This window comes from Podarcis liolepis (genome assembly GCF_965112155.1).
Source record: "Podarcis liolepis genome assembly, chromosome: 4".
In the NCBI taxonomy this organism is placed as follows: Eukaryota; Metazoa; Chordata; class Lepidosauria; order Squamata; family Lacertidae; genus Podarcis; species Podarcis liolepis.
The window spans coordinates 32708350-32724372 of NC_139558.1; the positions used below are offsets into that span (position 1 = coordinate 32708350).

At 39.3% G+C, this 16023-nt stretch overlaps 1 protein-coding gene and 1 long non-coding RNA gene across 10 annotated transcripts in view; one reads left to right on the forward strand and one right to left on the reverse strand.

Annotated features, from left to right (window-relative positions):
* The window catches only part of AFF3 (ALF transcription elongation factor 3), a 233086-nt gene that overhangs the window by 110628 nt on the left and 106435 nt on the right, over nucleotides 1–16023 (forward strand). For 7 of the 8 annotated variants that reach the window (XM_083501640.1, XM_083501638.1, XM_083501637.1 and 4 more), the window contains one exon: nucleotides 5081–5125. The exons of the other annotated variant lie outside the window; for it this stretch is intronic. In XM_083501640.1, coding sequence (XP_083357766.1) covers nucleotides 5081–5125 — 45 coding nt within the window. The remainder of the gene's footprint in view (nucleotides 1–5080; nucleotides 5126–16023) is intronic. 8 annotated transcript variants of the gene reach the window in all.
* LOC310706265 overlaps nucleotides 1–16023 on the reverse strand; it is a 107872-nt gene that overhangs the window by 56296 nt on the left and 35553 nt on the right. The window lies entirely within an intron of this gene.

The following is a 16023-nucleotide window of genomic DNA, read 5'->3' on the forward strand; positions in this document are numbered from 1 at the left end:
AAAATGCACTGTATAACGAGAAATTGCCTGCAGAAATGTATACATTAGTCAACGCTGCATACAAGTATGTGTTGAGAAATGCGCATTAAAGTGCTGAAGAATTTTCATGAGGATTTTTTAAATTTCTGAGTAACCACAAGCACTGTATATGCTTAATGCTGACTTTTAAAATAAAGCATTAAAAACTGAAAGCTTCTGTTAAAAAGTGGGGCATAAATATTTCAAATTAAATAGAAAAAATAAAATTGGTGTGAAAATGCAAAGCATTAGTGGACCTTGGTTTTTATTAAGGCTGGGCACTAATATGCTGTGCAAATAGGTTTATCTGCTACAAGGAGAAAAAGATCCAATTTCCTCTATGGAAACTTTCCAGAAAAAAATAGGTATCTATTTCAAACAATTATTCATACATTAATGCACTAATAAACATGTTGCAGCAGATAATGTACTATGCAAAATACATTTTCAAAGAAGCCCAGCTGGCTCTTCTGGAAAGACAGTGTCTTTAGAGGCAAGTAACTAAGCCCTAGGTACTTTTGAGAATATCCTGTTTTTGCTGAGTGCAAGGAGTGCTGATAGGAATCCAACAGCATCTAGCAGGATGAGCTCTGCAGTCTGCAGTAGCAGTTTTAATTATGACCATTTTCCAGCAGCGTGGCAAGAGAATATGTTCAGCTCAACATCCATTTTAATAAATAAGAAAAGCATTAATATACTGTGACAAAGTATTGATTTTCTGCAATCAATCTTTCACAATAACAATAAAAGCCTTATATTTTATTAATAGAACTATACAGTTCCAGTCCATTACATCTCCTCTTATTGTTTCTGGACTGCAGTGTGTGTTTTTTATACGAGCAAAATGTTAAAGAGTTATGAGGATGCCTGGCTAGAATGTCTAAAAAACATTTCACTGGAGGTGCCCCAGCATCTTTTATAAAGTGAAATATTATCAGTGCAGCTGTTTATAATTGATTACTCCAATGTTGCTGGAAAACTAGAGAGGGTTGAAGAGGTTTCATTTCCCCCGCTCCTAACCTTAAGAGGTTTCAATCACAGTGTAAAAATCCCAGGCCTTAGTAACAAGAAACAGTCTGCACTCCAGAATCATCTCAGCGCTTGCATACTAACCCGTTTTCCTGTGGACATATTGAACACATGGACCATTGACAATTATTCTTCTACAATATCATGTTCAACTCTCTGAAGAGCTATTGTCTATATGTTAAATAAAACCTATGCACCTTTACCAGTGAGTAACAGTACAATCCTATCCAGTATAATGGATGTTGGGAGAAAAAATTCCCATACTTTCATATATTCTCTAATGGGGACTGAAGTGGCAGTGATTAACCAGGAATGAGACCTTGGGATCATAGTGGGTAGCTCAGTGAAGATGTTCACACAATGCTCAGCAGCTGCAAAACAGGCAAATTTCATGTTAGGGATCATTAGAAAATGGACTGAGAATAACAACATGGCCATTATCATCATGCCACTATACGAAACGATGCTGAGAGCACACTTGCAATAAATATTGTATACAGTTCTGGTCGCTGTTGTAGAGCTGGAAAGGTTTCACAAACGGGCAACCAAATGACCAACAGATTGGAGTCACTCCACCATGAATAAAGGTTACAACATTTAGAATTTTTAGTTTAATGAAACAGGCAAGTAGAGGATGACAAGACAGAGGTGTGCAAGATTATGCATGCAGTAGAACTTGAAACCATCCAATGAAACTGAATGTTGGAAGATTCAGGACACACAGCAGAAAGTACTGCATCAAATAATTAAACTATAGAAGCGACACTCACAAGACATTGTGATGACCACCAACTTTGATGGCTTTAAAAGATGATTAGACAAGTTCATGGAATATAAGCCTCTGCATAGCTACTAGCCACAATGGCTATGTTCTACTGCTGGAGGCAGTATTCCTCCAAATTTTAGTTGCTGGTCACCAAACCATGGGTGAGGGCTATTGCATTCCATCTTACTTGTGGGCACCCCATAAGCATCTGCTTGGCCATTGTGTAAACAGGAAGCTGGAAGATGGTTTTGGCTTCATTTAATAGGGCTCTTCTTATGTTCTTAGATCTGCTCAGAAGTCTCTTTGGGTCTGGGTTGAAGTCCAATCCTATGCACACTTAGTTGTAAGTCCCATCAAACTATGTAGGACTTACTTCTGACTAGACAGATGTCAGACCCACTGCTTTCAATATATCTTATTCTCTGGTAAATGCATAATTTCATTCTTAGTGGGATGTATCAGTGTGTAGTCACTGTGCATCTGTTATGTACTGAGTTGAATAGGATCCAAAATGCAGCAGTCTGATTGGTCCTAGAACAATAGGATCCAGAATGCAGCAGTCTGATTGGTCCAGAGGAGCCACCCAACCCAACTCTGGGTGGAAGTGAATCCACAACCTGATTGGCCTATAGGAGAATCCCAGAATTAGCCAATCACGTGGGGCCCATTGTGTAAATAATGTATATAAAGCAGACATTTTGGGGGAACTTCCATTCCTCACTACTCTGAGCTGAATAAAGAGCATGAAATCCACACTCGACTCCGAATATATTTCAGCATCCTTCAGCATTATATAACATTTTTAGTCATATTTGTGAACACACAAATATGGGGTGAATTTGTACCACCTGAAAGCACTTTCTTTCCACGCCAGCATGCTATAGCAGAAGCTTTTATTTTATTTTTCAAGAGGAAGAAATCACAGGAACGGAAAAAAATGTGCTTGCTGGCATTTTCCATCCACAAAGCAGTAAAAGCCATTTTCCTCTGAGATTTCAGACAGTTTAGTATCTCTGAACATTCTGAACCTAGCTGAGAGAGCAGAACCTCTGCACTGATAAGCTTTTGAATGAATCTTATCTTGAGGTTCAGAGCAAAACTGCTGGGCAATAAATGGTCAGGGCTTGTGGGACTTGAGAGCAGCCCCCTCCCCTCCAATAAAACCAGGAGCACTCTCCTGCAAGCTCTGTAAAAGGCTGGCCAGGTAAAGGTCAATTAGAGGGGAAGACAGGAGCTCTCAGAAAACTGGGTCATTTTAGAAGCCAGACTGTTTTGTGATGCAGGACTTTTTGAAGCAAGAAGCCTTTCTTTAAAAAGTGAATGTCTTCCCCAGATGAGGAGGGGGTGGGGAGAAGGAAGACTTACAGTACTGGTAGAACAAATGGAAGGCAAGTGAATTTTATTTTGAAGAAGGAAGATATTACTAGAAACATTAAGACAAACAACAACAATGTCTTTAAATACAGAAGAAGGAAGAAACCAGCCAAGAAGATGGTTGGACCATTAGCCAACAAATGTGTGAAAACATTACTGAAGGCTGCAGAGTAACTGGATTTTTTTGCAGCAGTCTTCGTTATGAAAGATATTTCACAGATATTCCTGCCTGAACTGCTTTTCCTGGATCTAATTGACAAATTAAAAATTAACAAGTTGCTGCTGGGTCTTGATGACATCCACCCCGGGGTTGTTTAAGAACTCAGATGTGAAGCTGTTGATCTAAAGTTATCAGCTGTTGTTGTTTCTCACATCTGGGCACCCAAAGACTTTTGGCTTAGGAAATATCCCAATACAGCAGTTGGAAAGTCCATGTAAATATGCAGTACATCAGAAAAGTGACAATATACAGTTCAGCAGCAAAATTCAAACGACCTGGGGTCATTGTCCTTCTGACTCAGGCAACATCTGAAAAGCAGTGGCCCCAGCTCTAAAACACAATCCACCAAGATCCCACCAGAGATGGATGAGCATTATGTTACGTATAGTAATTTAAATCACTGAAATTGTAAATGCTTGTATTCACTACTATGTGTTTAAATTTGATTGGCTGGTAACTGAATTCTAGAGTGTTCTCTGGTAGTTCTCATGTGATTGGCTAATGTTGGTCACATGGGAGCTATCTAGCGAAGGAGAGACTCCGTTTTATACGAAGCAAGATGACTGTGTTTTAGAATCCACTGTGAACACTGCTAAGTTGAGTAGAGTGTTGGAGTGCTTCTTCTCTGCTCAAAAGAAAGAGAACAAAGCTGTAGGAGAAGGTAAAAGTGGAGATCTCATAGGAGCTGCAAAGCACGGCCTGAGATACAGAAGGCTGAGTGCTGAGCTTTGGAAAGAGAGGGAAATAGTTGTTTGGAAGTTAGAAGAAGAAACTGTAAGCCCATGCCTGGGTAAGCACTTGACTATAAATATTATGTTATAATTCATCTATAGCTATTAGTTTCTGCAAGTAAAGTTTTTGAATGTTAAAGTCTGGACATTGGTTTAATTTCCAGAGAAGAGTGTCAGTCCTATATCTGATTTGAGCTTCTTAGCTGTGATTATGCTATCCTTACTTCAACAGAATACACCCTTAATACAGTGTAATTTGAAACTGTATCTTACTCAGCTGTGTTGTACAATGTGTTTCCTCTTGGTGCAAGGTGATGTTGATGAACATTTAGGAAGAGGTGTAAAATAGGTAAAATTATGTTTACAATTTAACATTTTCTGTTTAGTAAAAGTTGTTCTGGCCTTTAATTCCACCTTCATTTTATTTTGTGATGAAAGGGACAATTTATTGAGAACTTCTGTGCAACTGAAGTAAAGCATAGCAACAGTCACTTCATTTCAACAGGGCTTATACAGAAAAGGCTTCTGATGGATTATGGCCTTAGAGTCAGTGTGGTGTAGTGGTTAAGAGCAGTGGACTCGTAATCTGGTGAACCGGGTTTGATTCCCCGCTCCTCCACATGAAGCTGCTAGGTGACCTTGGGCCAGTCAAACTTCTCTGAAGTCTCTCAGCCTCACTCACCTCACAGAGTGGTTGTTAGGGGGAAGGAGATTGTTGGCCGCTTTGAGACTCCTTAGGGTAGTGATAAAGCGGGATATCAAATCCAAACTCTTAGAGTTAAACTGCAGTTTTGGTTTTTTTAACTGCATCAAGTACATTAAGCAATGTTTCTAACTTACTGAAATGGGGACAAAATTAACATCTTTTAAAAAATTACTTAATTTACATTTTTGCAGACTCATCATTTCTCACCGTATATCTGTGTTACTCCTTGTTTACAGGACAATGGAGGAGGAGATGACAGCTGCGTTGAAGAAATTTTACGGGTAGGACTCTATCCTTCTATTATTTATTAATGCTTGATCTGACTTGGTGCTTTCCAGGCATTCTATAACAAACACCAACAGTTTGAAATATAAAGACCAGAGAAAAGAGAAATCTATATGTTGCATGGGCAATATGATTAGTGTCATGATGTGGTTAGTCACTAGATGGCACTGGATTTAGTTGTATCTGCATGGTATCTGTTGTCATTGGAGAGAGAATAATGTTCTCCTATAGCATCCTGGAGAGTCTTCCTTAACAATGATGTCACTGTAGGCTAGTCAAACGAAAACAAGGCCCTAACATTGTTGTTTCATTTTCCTTTAAAGGAATGTGGGGAATTTATGGTATGTTCATTAACCTGAGGAAATGATTTATGTCTGTTGCTGCTCTAACCTCCTTCCACCAAATATCTTAAATCCAATTGTTACTGACAGGAATTGAAGACACGCGAGGTTTCTATGAAAACCTTACACTTATAGGAGAATTATGGAAAGCTCACATTTTAATTATTATTTTCTTGTATAAGTTGCAAGCAAGATGCTTTCATTTCTCTCCAGTGCGTTATAATTGTTTGGCATTTATTGAATTCATATTGTTGTGGTACTCCCTTGCTTCCCCATCCCTCTTAGGTAATGAAGCAAAATATTAATAAATGGGAAAGTGAATACAGTGGTACCTTGGTTCCTAAACTTATTCCGTTCTGGAAGTCTGTTCCAAAACCAAAGCGTTCTAAAACCAAGACGTGCTTTCCCATAGAAAGTAATGCAAAATGGATTAATCCATTCCAGACTTTTAAAAACAACCCCTAAAACAGCAATTTAACATGAATTTTACTACCTAACGAGACCATTGATCCATAAAATGAAAGCAATAATCAATATACTGTAGTATAAAATAAATAAGACAGCATTGTAGATGATAATTTATTTATTTTTTAATTCCTTACGTGCACTGATGATAGTCATTGTTTGGAAGGGGGGCTTTTATCCATTTCTACAGTCACACAATCAATCAATCAATCAATCAATCAATCAGTAGCTGAACTGGGTTCCACATAGTCACAAAAACAAGTCACAAAAACAAATTCACAAGCCACAGTCACAAGTCATAAAATGAAGAACAAGTCCCATAAAATGAAGAACAAGTCACAGTCAAACACCCGAAAAAGCCACAAAACAAAAATGCAAAAAAATAGCAAAAACAAAAGCTCCAAATATCACCTCTGTGTTACATGGGTGCTTGGGATTCAACAGCCGACAGCTCAACAGGAAGCCTCTGATTAGCAGTTGGGGACTCAATTTACAAATGGAACACACTCAACAAGAAGCGGAACATGTTCAGCTTTCAAGTCAAAGCTCACAAACTGGAACACCTACTTCCGGGTTTGCAGTGTTCTATTTCCAAGTTGTTCATAAACTAAGCTGTTCTAAAACCAAGGTACCACTGTGAGACGTTTGGGAGGAATAAGTAAGGGAAGAGCAAGTGAGGACACGAAAATACAAGCATAAAGTCAAAATGCAAATAAGTAAGAAAATAAGCGAATTAGAATGAAAGACTTAATCAAGTACAAGGCACCATCATTTTGGGGCCAAATACAAAGTTGTAGTGTAGGCCCCCTGCCACACACATTTGACAATCTTATGCCAGACATACAATTTCATTAGATTTGGGGAAAAGTTAATCTTAGTTCTGAAATTACATTGTGACATACACTGGAACTTTTCTACCATAGCCCATCGCGCCTCACCCATCTTGCTGTCTTTCTTGGAGAATAGTCCTACAAATCTTGCATATTACTTTCTAAGTTTTTGGTTGGTAAAGGCATTGGGTGCAGGGTTGGCCTGTGCATGAGGCAGATTGAGGCAGCTGCCTCAGGCAGCAGAATCCAAGGGGCACCTCTGCAGGGGGACACCACTGCCACCAATGGAGGAGAGGTGGTTTCTAGGTTCTGGTGAGATCTCACTTACTGGGGTCCTGGGAATGTTGTGTGAGGCCTCCACACAATCCAGAACCCTGAAGCCACAGCTGTGTGACCCCAGTAAGTGATGCTTAGACAGGAGCAAAGCATGGGGAGCTACAAGGAAGGAGAGGTGGAATGGGAATTCTGCCATGTCCAGTGGCATGACATTATCATGATCCTGTTCATGTTTTGATTTTTTAAAAAATTCTAATTAACATAGCATTACCGCAAACATTTTATAAATGGAACCATTTACGTTATTTTCCCTGACCTTTTCATTGCAAAATCATGAATTACATCTTCAAATTCAAGTTCATACTCACCAGACTGAGGTAGATTAGCTATTCTTGCCCTATAGCTGAACTGGAGGACTGATTGATGCCCTTTAGCATTATTTAGTTCTCTTTGTTTAACCTCCTTATGTTTCTTGTCAGATGCAGTCATATGAGAGGGGTGTGGGTGTGGGTGTGGGTGTGAACTAAGACAGTATGTAAAAAGTCAGGACCATATTTTTTAAAACCCAGCATATTTTACCAACATGTAATTACTGTATTGGCCTGAATATAAGCCTCGCCTTTCCCCCAAATTCCGACCATGAAAAGCTAAAGTGCAGCTTATATTGGTGACCTTACGGTGCGGGGCAAACAGCACCAGGGGCGCAGCAAAGCTGTGCCCGCCCCACGCATAGTCCCCTGCCCTCTCCCCCAAGGCTGGGAACACAGTGGCCCCCCACCCCCAGTATGCAGCCATGAGCAGCGAGGGATGGAGTGGCTTATATTCGGGTATTTTTCCTTTTTTCTTCCCCTCCCCCTCCAATTTTAAAGGTGCGGAATATAGAAATAAAAAATAATATAGAAATAAAAAATAACAATAAGATAAAATCTCTTCTGAGCAGTATGGTGAAATATAATGCTGAAAGACATATGAATAAAGCCAGCAAATACAAATAAACAGAACTTTCAGCTTCTAAACAATAAGATTAAGCAGCTTCTAGAAGCAATGGTAGAATACAATGTCTACTGAAAGACAGGAGAATCTGGTAAGTTGAGCAGTTTCTGACATCCAAATGACCTGTTTACAATATTAAGTCCCAATGTGGAAGCTCCTTTGGACACACATTCCATTTACACCTGCAATTCCTGGTCTAGCAAGTGATATACACAAAGAATTTGGTTTCCACATGTGGATCTCCTTAGTTACATTAGGTTGCGTGTCTGGGAAAGCCTTGCAGCCAAATACAGCAATCCTACTTCATTATATTTTTGAATCAAAAATTAAAAGTGAGACAAGGTCAGACATCTGAGAGCAGATGTTGAGTTAGTCAAAAGAATTTACAAATATATTTCCTGAAACAGGAAGCAAGAGTGCAGTGTGGGCTAAACAAGATAGACTTCTAAAAATAGTTCTGAAATAATATAGCTAGAAGTTGCAAGAAAACATGATCTTTTCCATTTTTCTTCCTCTTTACAATATGGAAGATCTGTCAGGTCAGGATTCTTTCCATGTAGCTTGGTAAAAACTTGTTCTGCTTGAAAAGCACAAATATGTTATTCTGCCCCTCTCAGTTTGTTCTTCTTCATTCCCTTAAAATTCCATTAAAGAAGTCTATTAAAATCAAAAAATGTGCTCCTTGGAGACTTCATTTTTATTCTAGAAAATTGGAATCCTACTGAAGTATAAATAAAGCCTGTGAGTGAATTCTGAGCATATTTTAAACTACCTAAGAGAAGATTAAGATGGCTGAAGTTCATTGACTCAGATTGTCAACAGTATGCTGCTAGCTGAAATGATTAATCGCTTTGATAGAAAACAGAAGTAAATTTATCAAAAGGGAAGAAAAATAAGCAGGAGGGACAGTGCTGACTATAGGGGCAAGTTGATTGGTTGTTTAATAATGCATAACAAAGTGTATGTCAGATTATAAGGAAATCACATGTAGCTGAAAGAAAATGAAATAGCATCATGGTAAGAAATATTTGTCTTATTTAAGCTAACCAGTGAAAGCTTTAAATCTGTTGAAATCAATGAAATTTCCTGACAAGTAAGGCCTTTTTTTAAAAAAGTCACATGGGGCATAAAATGTCCCAAGAAGAAATCTATCTATCTGATCAGTAGGGGGCTTCTTTTCCTAGTATTGCAGTAAAATGCGGCCCCATGATAGTTGTTTTTAAATGAGACTTGCTTCCCTGGAGTTTTTAAGTGCTACACTTCTGACATCACACTCATGGGTTTGTTCTGGGACAGTTAACTATCACAACATGCAGTGGAATTTGGCTAGGGTAGTAAAATGTCCTACCACCACCACCAATGTTGGTTCAAGGTTTCCTTGTGTTGGATGAGAACTGAAGTGCCAGGAAGTTGAATATTGAAAATGCTGTCCATCAGTGTTAATTACCTAGATCAACTTCCCTGAGCTGGTTTTGAACAGCATATCCCTATATCCCAGGACAATCTTCTTTCAAAACTGAGTGATATGGTAGAGGGAACATTAGAGGGAATGTTTGTGATATGGTAGAGGGAAAAGGTCAAAAGACTCACAGGGCAAGGCTTTTTTCCAGCCCAAACTCAGTTCCGGCACTTCTCAGGTGGGCGCCATTGCCATTATAAGAGAACAAGGGATGCGTTGATGCTGAGTTCTGCCGCCTCTTTTCCCAGAAAAATAGCACTGCTCACTGGAAATACCAAAAGCAGGGTCTGAATCCCAACCAGGTATTTTGTTATGGAAGTTCCATAAGCAAAAATAGCAGTGGAATTCGGTAACTTTCTGCTGCAGTTCTAATGTTTTGTTGTTATGCCGTAAGGGCTGTTTTAAAATGTTAATTTATTGCTTTCTTAGTTAGCCACTTCCTTAAAATCAAAAGCTGAGTGCAAATGTTTGAAATATATAAACACATTACAAAGTATAGTACACACATGCTCTGTGGAATTATCCACTTTGTTCTATATTACAAGCCTTAGGTAGCGGTGTTTATGTACTACAGTTCTTTTTGACTTGAAAATGTGTATATTTTGGGAGGGGGGAACTCATAGAAATCAGCACTTACTGTGTGTCAATTGGTCCTTTAATATTTTCTTAAATGATGTTTGACTTGCACTGTAATTTCCTAAGAAGATGGTATGTCTTGATGGAGTATTGAGCACTTAAGAAAACCTAGACCTTTTGTATCTGCCACTTATTTCCTGATTATCTTTCTGGAGGTCAGGCCCTTCATTTTGACACTTAATGAATAAAATGTCTACGTTGCAGGAAATGGGATAATGAATTGTGAAAAGACATAATCAGCAATGACTAAATAATTAAGGGAATTGAAATGTAGAGTCATCAGGGAATGCATTAATAATAACATGATTTTTCCATATGCTAAAAATGCTGCCTTAAAAAAAAAAAATCAGTCATCACACATGCTCTGTGGCAAGAAGAAAGAAATTTAATAGGAACTGTAATTAGATGTTCTGTTTTTAACTGACTGAATAAAAGATGAAATCATATAGAAAGTATATTTAGATACAAGCCAGAAAGTAAACTGATTATTATTCATAGTCCTGCTAATAGGAGCTCTAATTTATGCATCTAGTGGGAATCATGTTAAGCAATTAGGAAGCTGTGTCACACTTCACTTGCCTTTATGCATTTACATATTTATATATTTTTCAATAACATGGTAACATTTCCCATCGTTTAGTCTGCAATCCTATAACCACTTACCTGGCAGCAAGCCCCATTGAACTCAATGGAACTTACGTCTGAGAATGGGCTGTTAGTTGCCTTTATTGCAAGTACCTGCCTAGAATATTACTCTGACATTCTGTCTAATAAATATAGCTGCTGCAGTTCCAAAGCTGTCTGATGTTCATGGGAAATAGCATCAAACATGCTTCTGGTTTGTTCTGTTTTTTCAAAGCCAACCTACCGCATTCCACTACACTTATGGAATGGGCACTGCACTCAACACATGCTCAGCCTGGAACAGCAGGAGGGAAACACAACCAGAAAAGACACAAATGGTGGGCACACCCTCAGTGCCCCTGGCAACACTTGTCAAAACCCACCAGTCAAGGACTGCTGGCAAGCATGTCCACATGTCACCTTCATGTGGAGGGAGTCAGTGATCTTACAATGGGCAGAATGACTTAACATACACCCCAGCATTATGCAGCATGCAAAACAATGCCACACTGATCCCTGCCTGCTAGCTCCAATAGCACAGCCAGCAATGATCCCACTACTGCCGGGCTGAAGCTATCCCTACGGGCAGGTCATACTCCTCACAGCCACCATTTTTAAGCACATAGAGCAAAGGGAAGAAAGGAGAGTCCATTCAACACATCACCCACATATCTCTCTGGGCAGAACCCCTGAAGAAGCCGCACATTAGCCTTCCTGGGACAACTGTTAAGGACTATTGACAAATAGCCAAAGGAAGGGACCAGAATGAGCAGTGAGAGCAGTCATAGACACAGATGGAGAGCAGCAACCTGCAGTGGCTCACCAAACAGGACATGAGGTTGGGGAGCAGCAGAAAGGAGTTCAAGCCTCTCCAGAAGAAAAAAGGGGGCAGGATTTTTTATGAGTAGTGTTCCCTCTTTGTTTAGCACGAATTTTCTCCCTGTTTCTGACCCTTTAAGCTTTAAATATGAACAATATGACGCCAAAGTGTCACAGCCCCATGCAGGGCATTCTTATAATTTGAGTTACAGTTTCCCAGTGTGGAGTTTATATACTGGTGTTTGTATGCTGAAAGTGGGTCCTGAATTCTATCATATGCTTATGCTCTGTCCTGGTGACGTGAGCAGAGTAGTCTCTAACCCATGATCAGCTTATATTTAATGTTTCCCCTTCCGCTGAAGACAATGGATGGGGAATTATTTGTGCCATGTCTGAGGTGTTGTGCTAGCAACACAGACATGATCATGGATTGAAGGAGTGTAAGATACGGTTAAGGGCCAAGTCCAAGTATTGAAGATCTCTCGGTATGGCATGTGTGTAACCTGCTTCTATTCCTGCAAAACAGAATAATTCCAGAAAGTTAAAAAGTTTACTTTAGGTCTTTCTCCTGCCTCGCAAGCCACAGAAATCAGGTTCATGATTTCTTGGCCCCCTCACTATCTCTTGGCTCCAGGCTTGACGTTTTGGCTGCAGAGCATCTTTTATAATTAGGCTGGCAAAAATTTCTATTACCTTTCTCTGCTCACTCCAAGGTCTAATTGACAGCTGTTCCAGTCCCGCTCCCAGATGGCCAAGCCAACACCTTGAAGTTGAGCTGCCTCTGATATAATTTACTTCCACCTGTCACGTTAGGGAGCTTTCAGGCTAAAACAGAATTTATTCCCAGGAGCAGCACTTCTGACTTCCTTATATTAGTTACTCTGTAGACCCACTTATTTTCCTCCCTCTCTCTATTCATTCAACTGTTGTCCTATAACATGTTGACCATTATGTTAAGTTGTCTTTGCATATATATTTTTAACAACCGGATTTTGAGGGCAAATGTGAGAGAAAAATTATTGTTTCAAACTTTTACTTATCAAGTCTGGAGACCTGATACTCATTACAGAATTTATTTTAGAAATGCTGGTGCTTCATTTATGGCTGTCTCTGTTGTCTCTGCACAACCCTTGTCTAATCATTAAATAAAACCGGTGTATTACTATATTAGCAAAACAACAACACAACCCACATGATTGTTTAATAGGGTATGTTGCAGAAAATGGAGTGTTAAATGGTCTCACTAGATTTTTATTTTGTAAGAGTGCATAAGGACGCTGCTTTGGTAGGGTGCTGCTTTCATATGTGGAAGAAATCACTTGTACTGTACATCATTTTTATATCTTGTTGCTAAGCAACATATCATGGTGCGAGTATTGCAAAGGTGTCTGCTTTCTCATTAAAAATGTTCATGTTGCTCTTTAATCTTGCTAAATTAGTACTGTTATTTGTATTATGTTGCCTCCTTTTGTGTCTATTGATTGAGGTTTCCAGCCAATGGATTTTGAAGAAACCTATCAGGGTTTTATTAAGTTGCATTTGCATTTGTAACTTAGACCATATGTGTCCATGATACTCCCTTGTTTCTCAGTTCATCAGCACTTGTTTTCAGACAGGGAATTGAACATTTGTGCTCACAGTCATAAAGGTAATTGGAATCATGGTCTAGGCTGTCATCTGGATCTCATTACATGTCATGGCAAGACTCCTACTGGCTTGGATCCAAAACAACAACAACAATAGCCATGCAAAACCCTGAGTGGAAATAATATAGCCACTAGCTCTGGTCTGCAAAGCACTAACAGAAGAGTTTAACCAATGTCACAGTGAGTCAAGAGTTACACAGCAGTGTGCAAAATATGGATGGCAAGCAAATATAGATGGGAAAAATGGAAACAGAGAAGTGTGGCTCAGCTGAAAAAATAAAGGGCTTGAAAAAGATCCTTGGGTGATCCTCTGTGGAGTGGGGGGGGGGGAGGAAATGGGGTCTAGAGTTTATATGGTTTATATGGACCTGTGCAGAGACATTTAAGAACAGCCTGGTTGCATCATGAACATTCCAATAGGGATGCCACTTATATGTGTTTTTGTTAATGCTCCTGTTTCCCAAGAGCTAACCAAGTCTTTGCGCAATATGGTTTTAGTATAAATCGGCACCTTGTGACATTTTGTGAGAGCTTGTGCAGTAAACTGTGTAATGCCTTGCGGTAGTATGTATCTTGAGACATTGTGCTAACAGGAGCTTCTTGTGGTTGGCACCTGGCTGTCTTGAGACACAATGGAGTGTGCCGCTGGGGGTGAAGTCAAACCGCTGTGTTAGCAGCACCGACTGACCTCCCCAGGGTGCAAAAGCCTGGGCAGTGTGTATAGATGTCCTGGGCTGCCCAGACAACAAGATCCCACTCTTGGCCTCACTGATGTGGTCCAAAGGAAAGCAGAGCAATACATTTGGCACCAGCTTGGCTGCAGGAGTTGCTGGAAGGAGGTGTACAAGGTGACCTCCATCCATCTTAGCAGGAGCACACAGCCAGATTTCAGCTCTTTTCCCCTGCAAGGTTATTGTGCAAATTTGCAGGCAACCTTTCCATTTGCAGAACGGTCTTTTGATTGGTAGAGGGGCACAGTTGGATTCAACCCACAGGTTTTTCCTGAGACATCTTTAGGAAGTAGCATTCTACTCTCTCCTAATTTGATATTGCTACAGTTCCTATTATTTTACAAAGCATCCTAATCCATAGGACCAATTTTACTATGGATTATTCTAAGCACATATATATTATATGTCGTTTCTGCGAATTAAGCAGTTGAATTTACTTTATATTTATGGTCTTCCATGTGCACACTGCAGCAGTATAACATCTTATATTGTGTGCAAATGATTAAAAGGATAAAATCTTTTACAAGATGCGTAACTGCTTGAATTACTACTCTCTTTTATATATTTTCACATGAAAATGTAAAGGCCAAAGGCATTTCCCCACATTTAGTACCATTAAATCCATCATTAAACCTCTTGGTAAACACAGAATAAATTTAATAGAGCACCTCAAGTACAGATGCTGATGCCATGGTGTTAATATTGTTGCAGATAAAAACGTAATAAATATTGCATTGCCAAGATAGCATTAGTCATACTATTGATTATATAGACAAAACGAACAATATTATTGAGATTAATGACCACCGTATATTTATGTTAATGTGTTGATCTAGTCATTAGGATTGATACAAGGATGCTAAAACATTGCAATATTTTCAAACAGCAGAATGCTTATTCATTCTTTAAATAAATACATCATAACGTTTTCTTATTTATTTATCTGTAAAAAACAGCACAAGGACATCGCCTTTCACTGCTGGTTGTTCTGAAAAAGGTTGCATCATGTAGTATTGGGTATTGGTACAAGTTTTTAAAAACGTACTGAAATAAAAATACAACTTGATTATGAAACTACCTGTTTTAGTCCATTTGATTTCATTTCTTTTTTAATTGCAATAATTAAATTCCTGTTTTCTTACCACCACACCTTAATTTAGCCACATTTGTCTACATTGCAGCAACCATGAATACTGATTGGATGATAATTGTTCTTGTATGCTTTTTGATTTACAAACAGAATTTCGGTATGTTAGCCACTTAATTGCATTTTCATTGCATTTGTAGGTCCATGCCATTTTACCTTACACATTATTTGAAAAATGCCAGCAAGAATTTTCTCATCCTCTGAAATGGTCATTGCGTTTGTAGATGCACTCACTGCCTTTTCTTTCTGCCTGAGGAGTATCCAAGTGGCTCCGGTTGACAAGGAGATGTACTTCGATTAATGCTGTTGTCATCTGAATAGTTTCAATATCTATTTTATAGTCGCCCTAGTGGCACTTTACATAGATTAAATGTGAATTTCTTCTAGTGTCTGTCTAAGATAATCATGCACAGTAAGCATTATGAACCCTTCTTCAATCAGTAGAATGTTGTGGTTGCTATGCCAACAATTTGAGATCCAGCATTTACAACAGAGTGTAGAAAAAGTGGACGTCTGCCTAAGCCATAGCTTCCAGATCTTCTAATGTGGCCCTCCAGATGTTGCTTAACTCCCATACCCCCCAGCTGTTTGGTGTAATGGTAAGGGTTGAATGGAGCTATAGCCCAGCAACCTGTGAAATGCCACAGGTTAGCCAACTCTAACGTTCTAATGTTCACCCTACCGGGGATGATGCCATCTGGGTCCACATTCTCCAGTGCTTCCTGAGATGGTCAGAGCCAGCACTCGGGAGATGGTTCAGAACACAAGAAGAGCCCTGATGAACCAGAACAAAGGCCCATCTAGTCCAGCATTCTGTTTCCTCCCAAAAGCATGCAAGCATACCTATGACTCCTAGCAACGGGTATTCAGAAGCATACTGGTGGTATAACATAGCTATCGGGGCTAGTTGTCTCTTCCTCTCACCTG